The sequence below is a fragment of the Saccostrea echinata genome, unplaced genomic scaffold (genome assembly GCF_033153115.1).
Source record: "Saccostrea echinata isolate AGI-Se365-2 ecotype Australia unplaced genomic scaffold, CSIRO_AGI_Sech_v1 ptg000001l, whole genome shotgun sequence".
NCBI lineage: Eukaryota > Metazoa > Mollusca > Bivalvia > Ostreida > Ostreidae > Saccostrea > Saccostrea echinata.
This window is the reverse complement of record NW_026889750.1, coordinates 17,574,642-17,591,434: the sequence shown is the minus strand read 5'-3', so window position 1 is coordinate 17,591,434 and position 16,793 is coordinate 17,574,642. Positions and strand designations below refer to the sequence as shown.

Here is a 16,793-nt window from a genome sequence, read left to right as displayed (position 1 = left end):
AATTCGCTAATTGAGGAAGTAATTCTGGTATCACAATTTCTTTCTTCTTTTAATTATGCAGTTATCATTACGTTCAAAATGCACTGCATACAATTCCAAATAGTACTTTACTATGAATATGCTGTATACAGGGTTATTTTCGCCCTTTCACACATGCAAACAATTTTGCCCCGTTTTGAATTCGCCCATTCATAGTTTTGTTTAAGAAATACTGTATTCTTTGAATTCGCCCCGTTTTAAATTCACCCAAATGAGGGTAGGGCGAAAGGGGCGAAAATTTCCCTGTATACAGTATTTACTTCGAAAAACGTGTACATCGATATTCTATCTGTTTCCAAATTCATTTAAATAGGCTGAAATAATGACCACGGTTTCATAATCCTCATTAGCATGAGGGCATGAACCCTTTTACTTAGAATTTATATATTTGTGTACAATTATTCGTTTTTACCCATTTACACAAAATGTCGAGTGAAAAAAAAAAACGAATAGTTATTTGGCATTGAATTTCTCAAAACAAGGTCTAGTAAGAGCCTTTTTCCTGGCCCCTCACGTCACAATAAATTGAAAGCACAATTCAAATAACAAATAGCTTTTAATCAAAAAACTTCTTACTGAAAACTTAATACTGTATCTTTTGTCGAAACTAGAGTTGATTTTTATTTTAAAAGAATATTTACAAAAGTCACATCTGTCTATAAATTTGATTGAACTCTATTTTAATGACTATTTTTATAAGTTCACTTTACATGTACTCTATTTCAAATATGTGTTTCTGTGTAAATCAAAGTTTTGAAATGACCACTTTTTTCACACTTGTGTATTCTTGATATCATAATGATAAGATACAATTATCTGAAGAAAAGTTTAATAGTGTACTTCAATGTATAGCTAATCGAGTATTCACATTTTCAAGGCCCACTACTCATTGCTGTCGAGTTTTTTTTTTTCGAAAAGAAAATTGGACAAGCACACACTCATGGAGTCAAGTAAAATACTTCTCTTCTAATTGAGGGCTTTTGACCTCAAATCGACTCTTTTCCGTTCATATGGATTAAAATATGCTTATTCATTGATTTTGACTTTGACTTTGATTTGAATTGTGGAAAGTTATTACATGAGAAAGTTATTTTTTTAACTCGACAGTTTTTCCTCCATGCACATCATTTGGTACAATTAGGAATTCAAAACAATCCCCGTTTCCCACGAACAAAACCATTTCAACATACAATTATGACTCTGTCCCACCAGAAAGAGTGTATGAAAGGATATTACAGCATGTCCATAAAATCATAATGATTAACTTTAATTGAAATGCCGGTTTTTGCACTTTAACTATTATTAGTCAAATGATGAATATATCCACAACTTTAAGTTCAAATGATTGGTAAAGATAAGTATGCTTGAACACAAATACATGTACTTGCATTAGATAAGCAGACAATAAAACCGGGGTAAAAAAATTGCATCATTGTAAGCACTGCAAGAAAATCTTAGAATTTGATATTTACAATTGATTTATACACATTGAAATGAAATATATGGAGATAATAATCCATTCAAACTATACAAATCAGGAGCAGAGCAAACACGGACCTCTAAAACATAAGAGGTGGGATCAGATGCCATGGAGGAGTGAGCATCCCCTGCCGACCGGGTCACACTCGCCGTGTGCTTCTTGTCATGATCCGTCCACAATTCAGTTGGTAAATAATGGCCTAATAATTAGTATGAAAAACGTCAGTAAGCATTTGACTTAATGATAGATTGTATTTGTTGACACTGAAAATAATGCAAACGTGTAGTGTTCACTTCTCTGTCTAAGGACTCATTGCTTCTACATATGATTGTTTGTTAATGTCTTCGTAGAATGTTTCAATGCACAATTCTTCCTACACATTGCATGTTTGACATCTGTAGACTTGCATTAGAAACTGCCAGTGTTACTTGGTATAACTGTAATTGATTCAATTTCAAGTTATTAGAAGATATATCTTCAATAGTTCGAGCATCAAGAATCAAAGTACGCGGGTATAACCGATTTCGATTTTTAAAAATAATTATCATCATGAATCAAACTACAAGTATTTGTATGGATTATCTGAAGGAAAAATTGAAACAAAACAAAAATGTATTTGAAAAGAAAAATATGCCAGAAATCATTTGTTTATGTAAAGATATTTCATTTGTTCATTAATATTTTTTTCGGTATTAGAACAGGACGATATTTAATGTTCTTAGTCCGTGAAGAATCTTTCATATACCGTCGTTTTCTTATTGTACTAAATTACAGGGTTTTTTAAATCTCAGTGTACCAGTATACTTGTTTGTTGTTCATATGCCTAGATGCCTATCCAGTGTAGTTAACTTTCACGATCTGACAGAACATGTCTTTTGTCAAATTGTCAGATTTCGTTGTCTCGTACATGGAACAAAGCAGGCAGCACAAACTTCTACTACACGGTCATGCCGAGGAAAATAATTCCAGCAGTCGTACAGCTCCCACACACCGGAAGATGAGTGAGGAAATGACCGTACCGACAGGAAGTATCTAACACCTTGCCAAGCAGTGTTGATTATAAACCCCAGCGTGTACTTTATTATTTTGTTTATTTATTTTTTTTTTTTACATAGTAAGTATTAAGAAGCAAGCGTCCAGTATTTTTTCAAGAAAACAAGAAAAAAAAAAGATTTGGTAAAACGATGTACATGATATTATGCATTACAAAGACTCACGTGTTTTGAAAGTGATCACTTTGGTTACGGCGTACTGACAAAGAACACCGGTAATTAATTGCTGTATATTTTAAGTTTTTGGTGATGGAAAGAATTCAACTTCAAATGCACAATGATTCAATATAAGTATCAGAGGTTGAAAAAAAAATGAAGATATAGATGTAGCCATTACGTAAAAAAGTGAAAACAAAATATCTAAAAAGAAACAACATTGATGGCGACCATTTCAGAACTGTCATCTAGGTGGTGGTTTAATCTGAAACATTCTTAGTAAGATATCAGATTATCTGTATTTCATTTTTTATAAATACACAGCATGGTTAGGGACAGACGCAAGAAATGTTATACATCCAATATATGGATATACATTGTACATGTCTCACTTTAGTAGTCACTCATTTACTCATTTAAGTTGATTGTATGCAACTCACTGTGGCAAAATAATTTATCTTTATTTCTTAGAAAAACAATATGGTATTAATGTACAACAGTATGTTCGAGAAGTGGCGTAAATCAGATGTGGATACTTAAAACCTCCGAGGAACTTTTAGTAAATTTGAAATCACAAAATTTTAAAATCAGTAACATCAAAACGTACGACTTTTCAACACTTTATTCAACCATTCCCTACAATAAATTAAAGTCCAGCTTATTGACATCATAGACAGTTGCTTTTTCAATAAAAATTGAACTCGTAAATAAACTTACCTTGTCATTGGCCATTTGCAAAATTATTTTGTTAAAAAGCATTTTGATTGTACACACAAGTACTCTGAAGTTGATATTAAAAGGATGCTTGAGTTTCTGATTGGCAATATCTATCTAGTTTTTGGAGAATTAAATTTAACTTTCTATGAAAATTGCGAGTAGTCTTATACTTTCTTGGTACTCGCAATTATTTGCGAGTTGTAATTTTAGGGAGTTTCTAACCCTGGAATATCGTCTGATGATAGTCACGTGGTTTTAGTCTATGGCAGGATAAGGATTAATTTAGAGAATGACATGCTTTTCTCAGATTGTATGCATTTACATTGTCGCAAATTTGATAGACTGATTTTGAAAATATAACATATTATATGTAATAATCGAGGGAATATATTACATGTATAATTTTTTTTCTTGTTTGTAAGATTTAGCAGAAACATAACTTGTTTTTGTACTTGCAACCCCCCCCCCCCCCAAAAAAAAGAAAGAAAAAAGAATAGTAAATTTGCTTTCTTTCAGATGGCCTGTGATGCCTCGTTTAGATTTGTAAACTGCGTTGCAAAATGGCCGGGTAGTGTACATGATTCCCGTGTGTTTAGAGAATCGTCTCTTGCTAGACTCTTCGAAACTGGTAAGGCATAAATAAGAAAACTGAAATAGGTGATTTTTCTATGACATATAAATTATTATAATAATGGTGATTCAGGATATGCTCTCAAGAGGTACCTCATGGTTCCATATTTGCCAATGTGTTTTTGGGGCATTGAATACGTAAATAGAATCGATATTTAAATAGATATATATACTAAAAAATAAAATTTCATTGATGATTTATTTGCATTTATAAAACTACGTTTTATTTAATTCTTTTTCAACTTCAATAACAATTTTTCTTCTTTTAGCTTCTCTTTTTCTAGACTTAAAACTTCAACTTCTTCTAACATCTTCTTTTTCTTCAAATGCATCAGCTCCATTTCTAACTCTAACTTTCTCTTCTCTGTCTTGAGAAGATCTTTCTGTAGAATTAATAAACTCTGTTCCTTTTTGTTTTCTTTATTAGAGCGAGGTGGCACTGAGGTGAACGTGTCTGAAGATGAGGTGGCACTGAGGTGAACGTGTCTGAAGATGAGGTGGCACTGAGGTGAACGTGTCTGAAGATGAATCTTGACCCTCGCTGCATGTTGAGATGGATGCCACCTGATCCCTTTCCTTCTCTAATTCCGTTAAAACAGAATGATGTAACTATTCAATGATGCATAAAATAAAAATATGAGTAACTTTGAGCGCCCCGTAACACTTTTATTTGTTTTGAACATATTTTTTGACAATCAAAAGGATCAGAAACAAGTTTTATCAACTTACTAGTTTCTCTCCTTAATATAACACAATAATTATCATGCAAAATAATATCAAAAAATATAAACGATTTAACACTTTTATTTCGTGCTTTCGCGCAAGGATTTTGACCCCTTTTCCAAAAAAATAAATCAATTGATTTAAAAAAAAAAAACCGCACGATTTTAGCGCTTTTAAAGTGAAAAATCTGTTGAGGATTTTAATACATGTACGTATTCTTTGCGCATGTCTAGTAAATAGACATATATATGTGCTTTTTTTTCACTTGATTTACTAGGTAATTCGAACTGCGTATATCCAATATAGTAATATAAAATCTCTCGAAATAGTATTAAGGTTATTACTAAAGGTGGTTACATGTATTTCATTTATATCAAGAAAGTATTCTTACCACCAGAATCAAAACCTGAGTCTAATCCCTGCAAGGACGGCCTTCCCTCCAAAGTATCCAACATGGCTTGCTCAACAGGCGTTGGTGATGGGGGCTTTGGACCTCCACCTGTCTTGGGTCTTTTAATTTGGGACAGTTTGTCCTTTGCTACGTTAAGAACAATAATAATAATAAAATTTATTTTAGCTTGTCAAACTCTTTATTTCTTTTAGAGACTCCGTTGTAAATAAAAGAGCGTTACCCATGCGCGGATCTAGAGGGGGGTTGGGGGTCCAGAATTTGCAGAGTTATTAAAAGTATATACTGAAGCAAGTAAAAAACGAATTTGGACCCCCTCTAGAAAACGTGGACCCCACCATCACCACAATTTTTTTTTCACGTTGGGGAAATGGATTTTAGATTGCTTTTGTTTTGTTTTGTTTGTTTTTTTGGTTTGATTTGTTTTGTTTTTTGTTTTTTTGTTTTTTTTTTTTTTTGCTTGTCAAGACATTTCTAGGTTGGAAATTTTTTGATTGGGGATTGACCCACCCTGGAAAAAATTCCTGGATCCGCGCCTGTTACCGATACATGTACATATATATTATAAAACGATGCTATAAAGATAAAAGACAAGGTTTGATTTTTTAACTGAAATGTGCTTTGTATTCAGAATATAGTCAGAATAACAAAAAGTAAATGATTTTTAGATGTGTACCTCTGGCTTTCAAATTGGCATACTGCTTTGATGCCTCCTTCCCTGTCCGAAAGTAAATATACCTACTCTGTAACAGAAATAAACCGGAAATAAGTTGTGAAAAGAAATATAGCTCAATACTTGCAACTCTTCAGCATGGAATGAATATGATAAGTATTATGAAGACTTCCTAGATGGGGGGGGGGGGGGGGGTTGCATGTTCCATGACACACATAAGTAATTTGCAAGTTTTTTCACACTTAAAAAATATCAATATGAAAAGTAAATTAAATTAACTGAAAAAATTTCTTTGCGCTTTAATCTTTGTTTCAGTGAAAATCTTTAAAAAGGGGAAGGGTAGCCCGGGTTATAAATAGTACAATCTTTTATGCTAAACCATTTGCTGTATGATATATTATCACTATGCTAAGTTTATATGGAAAATGGACCTGACATTTATTTTTTTTTTTTCTTTTCTGAGCACTTTCTATTTTTGCATTATATAGTCTGTTCAAAGTCTTCGCAGATGTTATTAACTAAATAAAAAGCTCATAAAATAATTTAACTTAACAAGATACAAGCAAGAATAATTTTAAACTTTAATATAGAATTTTTAAATGTATTAAATAAATTATCAAGGTAAGAAAATTTATAAAAAATTCTTTGAAATAAACATACTCGTTTACAGCTCTTGCTACATCCTCCCAGGCAGCTTCTCTCTCTACTTTTCCCCTCCCCGGTCCTTTAAACTTTCCAAAAAGTTTCTGCTCATTTTTTGAAACAAATTCAATTAAAACACTCTGTTCTAAGTCGCTCCAGGAAGGTTTCCTTTTTGGAGTGGATGCTGCGAGGGGAGTTTCGACAGCCTCGAATATTGTTTCGTTAATTTTGGAAGGATTTTCAACTATGATATCATACAGTACATCCATTTCTTCCATATTGGTGAGACAGCCGTTCCGTAGTATGCAACGTCATCAAAACAAAAAATATTACGTCACAATTATGTGAATTTGCATTATAGAGGTAGATTCAAAAGGAAAACAGAGATTATGTTTTTCATTATTTATTTTTCTTTTATTTACATTGCCAAGGCCACTTACATCATAAAAAAATAATTTGAGTTTTGTTACTCAGCGGAGTTAAGTTGCTTTAACTTTCGTGGCACACTTTTTTGAGTCGTAACTCAGGTGAGTAAAAAACTTAGAGTTAAACTCAGATTTGAGTTGAGTAAAATAAAACGTTCGTGGCCCCGGGGCTTTCAACAATCTTTTGGAAATTTCCAAGGGTACCAATTGCACCCCCACTTGTTAGCAGACCTATTTTTGTATTCATATGAAGCAGAATTTATTCAAAAACTTAGAACTACATGAGAAGAAGAAAACACTTGCTGTGGCCTTCAACTCGACATTCACATATATCGACGACGTAATATCAATTAACAATAGTTACTTCCTTCATATGTCGATTCGATATATCAAAGTGAGCTTGAAATAAAAGATACCACAGAGTCTGACACATCTGTTTCATAATTTGATATTTTACTAGAACAAGACTTAAATGGAAACCTAACAACAAAGCTTTATGAAAAACGTGATGACTTCAAATTTTCAATTGTCAACTCCCCTTACTTATGTAGCAATATACCCTTATAACCTGCATATAGGGTTTTTGTTTCCCATTTGATTCGATACACATGAGCATGCTCTACGTATGAACAATTTCTAAAACGAGGCAAGCTATTGACAAACAAGTTGAAACAAGGATATCAACAGTCTAATTCGAAGCATTTCCAAGTTGTCAGCAAATACAACCTGTCATTAAGTCAAATGCTGACTGACGTTATTCAAACTTATTGTTAGGCCATTATTTACATACTGAATTGTCTAAGGATTTCCCCGTTTTTTCCCGATCATGACAAGGAGCACACGGGTGTGACCTGTCGGCAAGGGATGCTCACTCCTCCATGGCACCTGATCCCACCTCTGGTGTTTTTGGAGGTTCGTGTTTGCTCTGCTCCCGATTTGTATTGTCTTAATGGATTTTGAGCTTGAATACTGTTCGTTATCTTCTCCATATTTCATGCAGCTTCGTGTTTCTTCCCTTTTGGCAATGAAGCCTAAAAACGCAATATTGTTTAGCAATTGTCTTTAGTGTGTAACTTCACATTTGTTCAAGTCAACAAATTCGCAATTGTATGTTATCTTTTTCATAATTCCACTTAAAATTATGACTTGAATTGAATAATAAATTATTTTTGTTTTCTTATTATGCCCCCCTTCGAAGAAGGGAGGGCATATTGCTTTGCTGATGTCTGTCTGTCGGTCGGTCGGTCTGTCTGTCGGTCCACCAACAGTTTCCGTTCATTTTCTTCGCAGAGGTTGCACATACTGATATGAAATTTAATATACAGATTCATCATAAAAATATCTGGGTCAACTTTTGTTATGCGCCTTGGACTTAGAAAAATTCCAAATATTTTCAGTTTCCGTTCATTTTCTTTGCAGAGCTTGCACATAATGAAATGAAATTTGGTGTACAGATATATCATAAAAATATCTAGGTTAAGTACTGTTTTGGAGATGATCGAGCAATTTTTGACAGAGTAACGCCTCTTGGACTTTGAAAAATTCCAATTATTTGCAGTTTCCGTTCATTTTCTTTACAGGGGTTGCACATACTGAAATGAAATTTGGTGTACAGATTTATTATTAGAATATCTAGGTCAAGTGTTGTTTTGGGTACGATCGAGGAATTTTTGACAGAGTTATGCCCCTTGGACTTAGAAAAATTCCAATTATTCGGGGGGGGGGGGGGGCATAAGTGTTTCAAAAACATCTCTTGTTCAATATTGTATTGGTGTAATAATCATGGTCTAACTTTGGGGACCAAGTACATGTAGTTATAGTATATACGATTTTTTGCTTGTAATGAACTCAAAAGTTCTCAAGGTAAAAATGTCTTTCTTTTGAATGTAAAAACGATCATTTAAAAAGGTTCTTAAAACTTTTTTTCATAATTAGTAACAATTGGTAACATTTCACGCTGTTCATTTTGATGTTTTCCTTGAATCTTGTTAGTCAGAATTTGGACTCAGCTGTTCACTGAAATAAGAAAAAAAGCTACATAAGTAATGCTAAAATATTATAGTGCACGATTAGTTGAAGTTTTCAAACCCTTTTAAGTTATTTTGTAATGTCTCAAAAAAGAAAATATTAATTTGATAATATCTGATATAATGGAATGAAAATATTACAAACAAACACGGGGTACACGTGAACATGTGATATTTTTTTCAGTTCATTCAGTGTAGAAATTAATGTGACGAACCCGTTAGTGTTTTTATTTTCAGTTGGCACTTTTGTATACTTTACGTCCACCCTATGATCTGACGGAACCGTTTTATTGGCATATTTCCAGTCTTTCCAATTCCTCGTCCATATAACAAGGCAGATTAAGCAAACTAATGATGCACATCTCATACCGAGGGAAAGTCCGTGGAAGGAAAGTCGGAAAGATCGAAGGTCATAAAGTTCACACGCGCCGGAAGATGAGCATGGAAACTGCCAAATGTGACAGGAACCATCCAGCACCTTGCCAAAAAGTATTGGCGATAATCCCCAGCCTGTAATACATTTAACTATCTAATAAGTACATGTAATACAACAGAGATGTTCTATCGACAAAAATCAGGGAATTGTTGAAAGTACATTGTGCTTTTCCTTATGGATTTATGAACATTCTGAACTTCATTATAATTATACGACCAGTGTGTAAATACATACCAGTGTGAATACTTTCAAGCTTAAAATTACAATACATTCAATTTGAGATTATGTTTTATATTCATACATGTAATTCTTAATATATTTCCAGAAAATTAATTTAAAACTTGTTTCGAGTTTCAGTTCGAGTTCAAATATACAAATAAACTGAAACGGAAAATGGTTTTTGTCGTTTAGTTTCGTATAAAACTTTGGAAAACGTTGGACGTACGTTTTTATTTAATTTCTTAAACACTGAAAGTTATTAATTCTACGATCATATAAATAGGTCGAAACTGCCGAGGTACTGAGATTGCATTGAATTAATACACGCTGTAATACAGTGCTGATGATACTTCTCTGATTGTTAAACCTTGGCTGTTTAACCTCTTAAACATTGTGATAAGACCTGAATAAGGCACACAGTTGCGGGGGATACGCAGTAAAGGTTATATCATCAGCTAACACGTAAGACCTGTATAAGGCAGAGGTTAGCAAGGAGAGAGGTGGCATAACACAGAAGTGGGGGAAGTGCCAGGAGGCAGCAGTGCCTGTGGAGTGGCAGGACCAGAGAAATTTGCTTGCGGGAGATACCCGTTGACCACAGTTAGTGGTCATCCAATCAAGAGGAAACCCATTGTGTTTATTTTGATTGTATTAAAGTTTGTAAATACATTGTATTTGGTCACCAAAAACCTGAGTTAACAGGTTAACGAACCTGAGTGTAACGCCTCGGTAATACAGACATATCACCACACACCAGCTCGGTTGCGCTGCACGTTACAAAACTAACACTGTATTCTGTCCCTCAGTGCTATAACTAAGTCCCTAAAGGTATTCATGTACGTTACTTAATAAGATACATAATATTCTATGTTAATTCAATGTTACATTTAGTGTCAACATCCATCCTTTATCCAATAGTAACCCAAAATCTCACGCAGCTAATATTTTGCTCTCAAGGATACGATAAATTGAAAAGGTTTCCAGAATGCTCGTGATTACTATTTATTTAAACTTAAGAATATTAAGTTTTAAAGAAAATAATTTTTATATGAGGGATATAAAGGAATTTTACCAAGAGCAGATACCAAACAGCTGTTCAGGCCAATCGCTGATGCTTTGTCCCTGTCATCAACAGATCTGAAAATAAAGATACAACTTAGGGTAAATCTCTTCTTTGGTTAAAATCATCACCCTGTGCTCTGCTTAGAGCCACGTGGGTATTAAGGGCTTATACAGTGGAAATGTATATTTCATGGGAAGGAAAGGGATGTAATTTGTATAATTTATAGGATTGAATCCTAAGCTACTGTAAACTGGTTCAAAGTTCCAAAGTTCTTCTATAAATGACGGAATAGGTGCACGCAAACATTTAATGAAGTTTGCTTTTTTAAATATTCTAGTATGTGCATTCTTTTCTTTCAAGTTTTTCCCATAAAAGCTCTGATAACAATGTAAACAATTTAGAGGGAAATGAATATACACAGAAGATGTCTTACAAGAATTTCATGCATTCATCATGTGACGACTCAATCAAGCATGAAAACCAGTATACTTTTTGTGAAATACTAGTACTGCATGTAATTACTTTGTCTTGATCCCTGTATGAGGAAATTATTCCAATATTTGTTGCCATCAATGATATTTGCATATACTAGTATACAACGGGTGTTTTATTCATAATTGCATATACCTTATGATAGCAATCACATTAGGTGGTATTTTCATCGCCGCTGATATGCTGGAGAGGAAAATAAAGATGACCCATGGTATCAGATAGGGACAGTTGGATTCACATAAACCTGCTTCCGCCTGACCGTCGGGTATACAGGAACAATTGGAGAACATCTAGAAAACAATTATGGCTAAAATAAACTTGGAGAAGCGTGTTTCTAACTCTTTTTCATAATATGTTACAAAGTCCGGAAGTGAGGTCATTGTTTATGTCAAACACCGACGTTAATTAACATTCTGCAGAAATACTTACACGACCATTTCTATATAATTCCTGGCATCCGGCAAAACATGGAGAATGGTAATTGACCTTATTTGAACCGCATATAGGGAAAAAGTTGTCATCCTGACATGTGCAATCAAGTGAGCAATTTTGTGAGGAAATGTCAACATACCCAGGGATGCTGAAATTTAAATAAAAATAGATATTGTTTGATAGATATACTAGTAGTCATTCTCTTTTTAGAAAATTGAATTCAATCCTTCTCCATATAAAGCTATTAAAAAGCAAAGTCAATAATAAATATATACTAATACCATTTAAAATTTCACCTTAATTTATTGCACAAAATCATATATAAATATGTTGTATTTATATGTAAACGAACCGAAAGTGGTATCATTATTTTATATCCTTACTTTTTAAGGAGAAGATATCAAAAATAGATTTACTAAGTGTTTAAAACAAACACTCACTTTTCTCGTGGACCAATGATAGTTGGTTGTGGGCAACTCATGACCATGGCGAGAGCCAAGAACACCACGTTAAGGATATAGAAACCTAATATCATTTTGTAAACGTTTCTGGGAGTCATCGCTATTTTCCTTGTGACGATACCTCCAAGAAATGAACCGCAAGCTACTGCCGATATATTAGCGCCAGCTAAGAATTTAAATAAAAGTAATAGAGAATATTGTATATGCAAGAAAAGCTGAAGATGACTTGAATTTAATTCCAATTTTGCCAAAAAAATTAAAAACTATGGTTTATAGCATAAAAATGCCTTCTTTTTTTTTTTTATTAAAATCACAAAAGATGTACTTGGATCAAGAAGAGACCTCATTTTGATGGTTACTGCATTCTTACCTAATATGTAGTTGGCAAGCGACAGTGGTATATTGAAATGTGTCTTCACAAATTTTGCCATGAAGCCAGAGAATCCCCCGACCGACATTATGGTGAAGATTTGATTGGCAGACGTGAGAAGAAAAACGGGATTTCGAACCACTTTCCAATATCCCTTAACGCTCACTGAATAAGAAGAACCTTTCTGTTATTAATAACATTAATAAATGGAGAGAAAAAGAGATAAACTTATACACTCTAATTCTATCAAAGAAAGTTTATATCTGATGTTTGATATGACCAAAGTTATACCGCTCCAAGAAAATCATCTTCAAGAGAAAGAAAATTCATTTCTTTTTTCATTGAACTATCCATAAAATGTATCAATACAGGTATTTACACTTTCTTTAAAATATATTCACATTGCATATAAGGTCAATCCATTTTTCTTTTCTTTTTTTTTTTGGGGGGGGGTTAAAATTATGTAATTGTAAATTTTAATTACATTTAAGTTTCTCAGAAAATGAGCTTTCCTGAATAATTGGCCTTTCTTGAACTTTTCCCTTTGCTATATCTTTTTTGGACATTTTCAGTTGTCTTGGAAACAGAGCCAGAGGGAATGCTAGGATAATGGACACCGAACCAAAGACAAGAAAACCCAACCACCAAGCTCCTATCCAGCGGGGGTCCCGTGTGTCCATATCAACATCTTCAACAAAAAAGTCATACATGTACAAAATGTAAACCATAATAAATACTAAAGAAAAGCGAAAACGACATTAGGCCTATACCTTTGTTTTTTTGTTTTTTTTTAATTATTTATAAATATACTAGTACATCATGAAAGGCAAAAAACTAGATAATAATAATAATATTTTTTTTTAATTTGAAAAGGAAGAAAAGAAAGACTTTTCTAAGGGTACATTTATTACTTCTTTGGCTTTTTGCTAAAACAGTATCAAACTTAAACTAGAGCAAACCTAAGACAAAAACTGTTTCAAAGGAAATTGACCCTCATTTCCAGCTGATGCAACATTGCTTTACCCCTTTATATAATACGCTCACATGACAAAATGTTATACGTGATAGGTTTAATTTCAGAACATTTTAAAATGTAAACGACTATTTAGAATTTTAAAAAAAATCTTGGATTCTTAAGTAACTGATTTTTTAAAGACAGATGTTAAGATTTGATTTGTTTTCAATCAGTTTACCTTAAGGTAGTCCAATCCTCAGGTTCTGAAATTCAGCTTTTACGTAATTGAAAATGCTCACAAAAATGTCTCTGATTTCACATAGTAACGTGAATTTATCCATGGTATTTCTTTCAAGTTCATCATTATAGTTAATCATATTATAATGGGAAAGTTATCAAATCTCAAATATAATTTCAGGAAATGCGAATAAAAACAACAGCTATGCATTTTCTAATTGAAAATTGATCAACAAATATAATTTAGGATAGAAAAATATAGGTATCCAGGCATTTTGAGAAAATTGCATCTTTTTTATGCTTATACAGTATTTTAGTTCTTTTTACTTCAATTGTCATATAATACATAGTGTAAAATGCTTGTAGTATCATTGCTAGACATCACATATCACATCTAATTTCATACCATGCTAATAAGCAGTGGTATCTAATGCTTGACTAAAGGAAAGTCGATTTCTCTAAAAATGAATTCATTTTTTTCTTTTATGGGGTACTAATGTCAACTTTTTACAAGACTGTTTCTAAGACTTCAAAGAACCTTGAATCATATTAAGATGCATAAAATGATAATTGTTGCACGAAAAAATCTGAGTTTCAAGATTCATTTTAAGACTTTTTAAATAAAATAATAAATTTAAGAGTTATCCTTCCTGGCTGAGGATCGGATATCCTTAAGTATTTTATGACTTTCTTTTCTATTTCTTGATACAAAGGAAATGACTAAAGGGAAGGAATCATCCTTGTTAGCTGATGAAGAGTCACTTTTCTTGTATTCTTTTATTATAGAAATCCGGTATGTTGGTTTTCTTGCTGGTACAATAGGAAAAATTCCATTTTGTTGTAAACTCACCATTGGATGAGAACACACATGCACTACCTAATTGCTGTATAATACTGACAAACACGAAAGGTGAAAGACGAATGTTTACGAATTTTAATTAGTGCCATTACCAGTAAGTTCACAGTAGATTCAGGCCTACCTGATAAGCTGTCAAGGTGAAAAACCTAGTGAACTCTCCCAGTTCTTTATTATTCAAACTTGAAACTTTATCAAACTCACCTTCTAAAGTTATGTACAGTCTGCTGAAGTATCCCCCGAGTCCAAATGCAATTGCTGGACCGAATATAGACGAAGCAATGGCAATACCTACATATTATATAATTTAAAGCAAATCAACATTTGAAATCTGTCAATATTTTAGCTATCATTTTCTTTTTACTAATTCTAAGTAAATAATAATTATATTGTAAAATTATATGTACCTGAGTAAAATCCAGTTTTTCTTCGGTCAATGTTGTCATCAACATACACCATGTAATAGGGACCCCGTGGGGCTTTTCCAATGCCCTGTAGGGTCATACCAATCCCAATCAAGACCAATGCAAGATTCTTAATTGAATAACTCGGTGCAGTTAAAACTTTGTTTGGGTGTTCTGTACTAGATTCGCACTCTTCTTCAGTGACATTGAACCCTGGGCGACAAAGAAGGTTCACTTTATCGCTATTTTTTGTGGCGTTCGTGACCACTGAATCCAAGTTCAGAGTAGGCAAAAGGCCTCTTGACACAGCGATGAAGTGGGGGATGCTGCATGTAAGTCCAGAAATTCCGTACAATAAAATGCATAAAAATAGCATGCGGGGGATGTGTACAAACCTAGCAGCAGCCGACACAAATAAAACAACCGTAAAAAATCCTATATCATTGAAGGCCATTACTAGTCCGCTCTGGGCGCTATTCAAACCAAACTGTCGCTCCAGATTTGGTACCTGTGTATTAACGTAGACGCTAAGAGTCTGAGATATCATGCCAACTATACTATACACTCCCACAAATGCATTGATGTTGGCAAAGTGCTGAAGGAATTTCGGTCGAAATTTGCCGATTCCACATTCAAAGTCTTCTTCACGGGTTGCAACCATTTTACTGCCCAAAAAAGACATAGAAATTATGAAATCATGATGTGTTGTTATGCATACTTGTGTTAGGAGTCTAGGAAGAATTAGATTATGTAAAGGTTTTTACTTGAGATTAATATATTATCTTTTCAAAACTGAAATTTGTGTTGTGGAATTATATTTAGAACTCTGAAACTAGCAGAGAAATTACAGGTCATTTATTTTCAGTTTTCCTTTTCACTGAACACACTGGTGCTGTGGATATTCTATTCTTATCAGCATATTTTGCGTGGTAGTTTATATCCTACCTTAATAAGTTGAAATTATTGCAAAGCCTTCAATGCCCGTACAAATTTTAATGAAGCATTTCAAAGTACTTCCAAAAGAAAGAGTCCAAAGAAAATACTCTTGAATTTTTAATACTGCACTGCATATTTTTATTTCAAAGTAGAAAAGTATAAATATTTATAAAAAAAAATATATTTAAATTTCAAATGTTTACAAATCAGCTCCACATATTGCAAGATCAATAGAAATGACATACCTTAATATTTGGTGCAAATAAATTATTATTCATGTATATGAAAATTAGAGATAAAAGGATAGAAATGCTATTATCATTAAACGAAGAAGATAAATAGAATATCCTTATACCCAAAATTTATATGTACCAACAAATTGCTGTAAAAAGTATCCTTGTCAGTTCATTTACTATAGAAAAGAAAGGAAATTTACTGTTATATCCCCTGAATAATAATTGCCAGTAAAAACTTTACCATGGAAATATTAACTAATTTATACCCCCAAGAAAAGTAAAATTTTCTTCTTCTTTTTTTTGTTGTTGAATTTCTGTTATTTTGATTTGGAATCTAACCTGTGATTTTTTTTTCTATTAACGCACATATGGACCATACCGCTACTGTTTTATCTTTTTTCCATTTAAAATTCTCATTTTAGCATAGGAATTATACTCACCAAATATTGGTTCACTCACTAAAAATACGTTCAGACTTTATTTTGTCTTCTCTAGATCTAAAATTTAAACCTGGATTAAATGTGTATATATACAATGCACAGTTTATGTAAGTAACGTTGTCATGACTGTGAATACGTATGAAACTATTAAAATACATGAGAGAGAGATATAGGAAGAGAGGGTAGAATATGGGACGGGTGTGATTTTGTTTTGTCCAGCCATGCATTAATTATTGAATCGTTACAGTTTATATAGTACAGTATGCATAACATATTTAATATT

At 33.0% G+C, this 16,793-nt stretch overlaps 2 protein-coding genes and 1 long non-coding RNA gene across 3 annotated transcripts; 1 reads left to right on the top strand and 2 right to left on the bottom strand.

Annotated features, from left to right (window-relative positions):
• Positions 1 to 3,961: 3,961 nt before the first annotated feature.
• Positions 3,962 to 4,724, top strand: LOC133193231 (uncharacterized). The gene is made up of 2 exons (XR_009721887.1): positions 3,962 to 4,072; positions 4,502 to 4,724. It is a non-coding gene; the product is annotated as an uncharacterized LOC133193231 (long non-coding RNA).
• A 441-nt stretch (positions 4,725 to 5,165) lies between these two features.
• Positions 5,166 to 6,799, bottom strand: LOC133195127 (uncharacterized). Its single transcript, XM_061330999.1, has 3 exons — positions 6,540 to 6,799; positions 5,883 to 5,947; positions 5,166 to 5,335 (listed from the first exon to the last, which is right to left on the bottom strand). Exons 1-3 carry the CDS (start codon positions 6,797 to 6,799, stop codon positions 5,166 to 5,168), a joined length of 495 nt encoding a protein of 164 aa, XP_061186983.1.
• A 109-nt stretch (positions 6,800 to 6,908) lies between these two features.
• LOC133186198 (solute carrier organic anion transporter family member 2B1-like) lies at positions 6,909 to 16,552 on the bottom strand. Its single transcript, XM_061321436.1, has 11 exons — positions 16,511 to 16,552; positions 14,902 to 15,563; positions 14,699 to 14,785; positions 12,931 to 13,134; positions 12,447 to 12,611; positions 12,056 to 12,242; positions 11,613 to 11,763; positions 11,319 to 11,473; positions 10,701 to 10,765; positions 9,189 to 9,483; positions 6,909 to 8,962 (listed from the first exon to the last, which is right to left on the bottom strand). Exons 2-11 carry the CDS (start codon positions 15,557 to 15,559, stop codon positions 8,935 to 8,937), a joined length of 1,995 nt encoding a protein of 664 aa, XP_061177420.1. The 5' UTR covers positions 15,560 to 15,563; positions 16,511 to 16,552; the 3' UTR covers positions 6,909 to 8,934.
• Between the last annotated feature and the right edge of the window lie 241 nt (positions 16,553 to 16,793).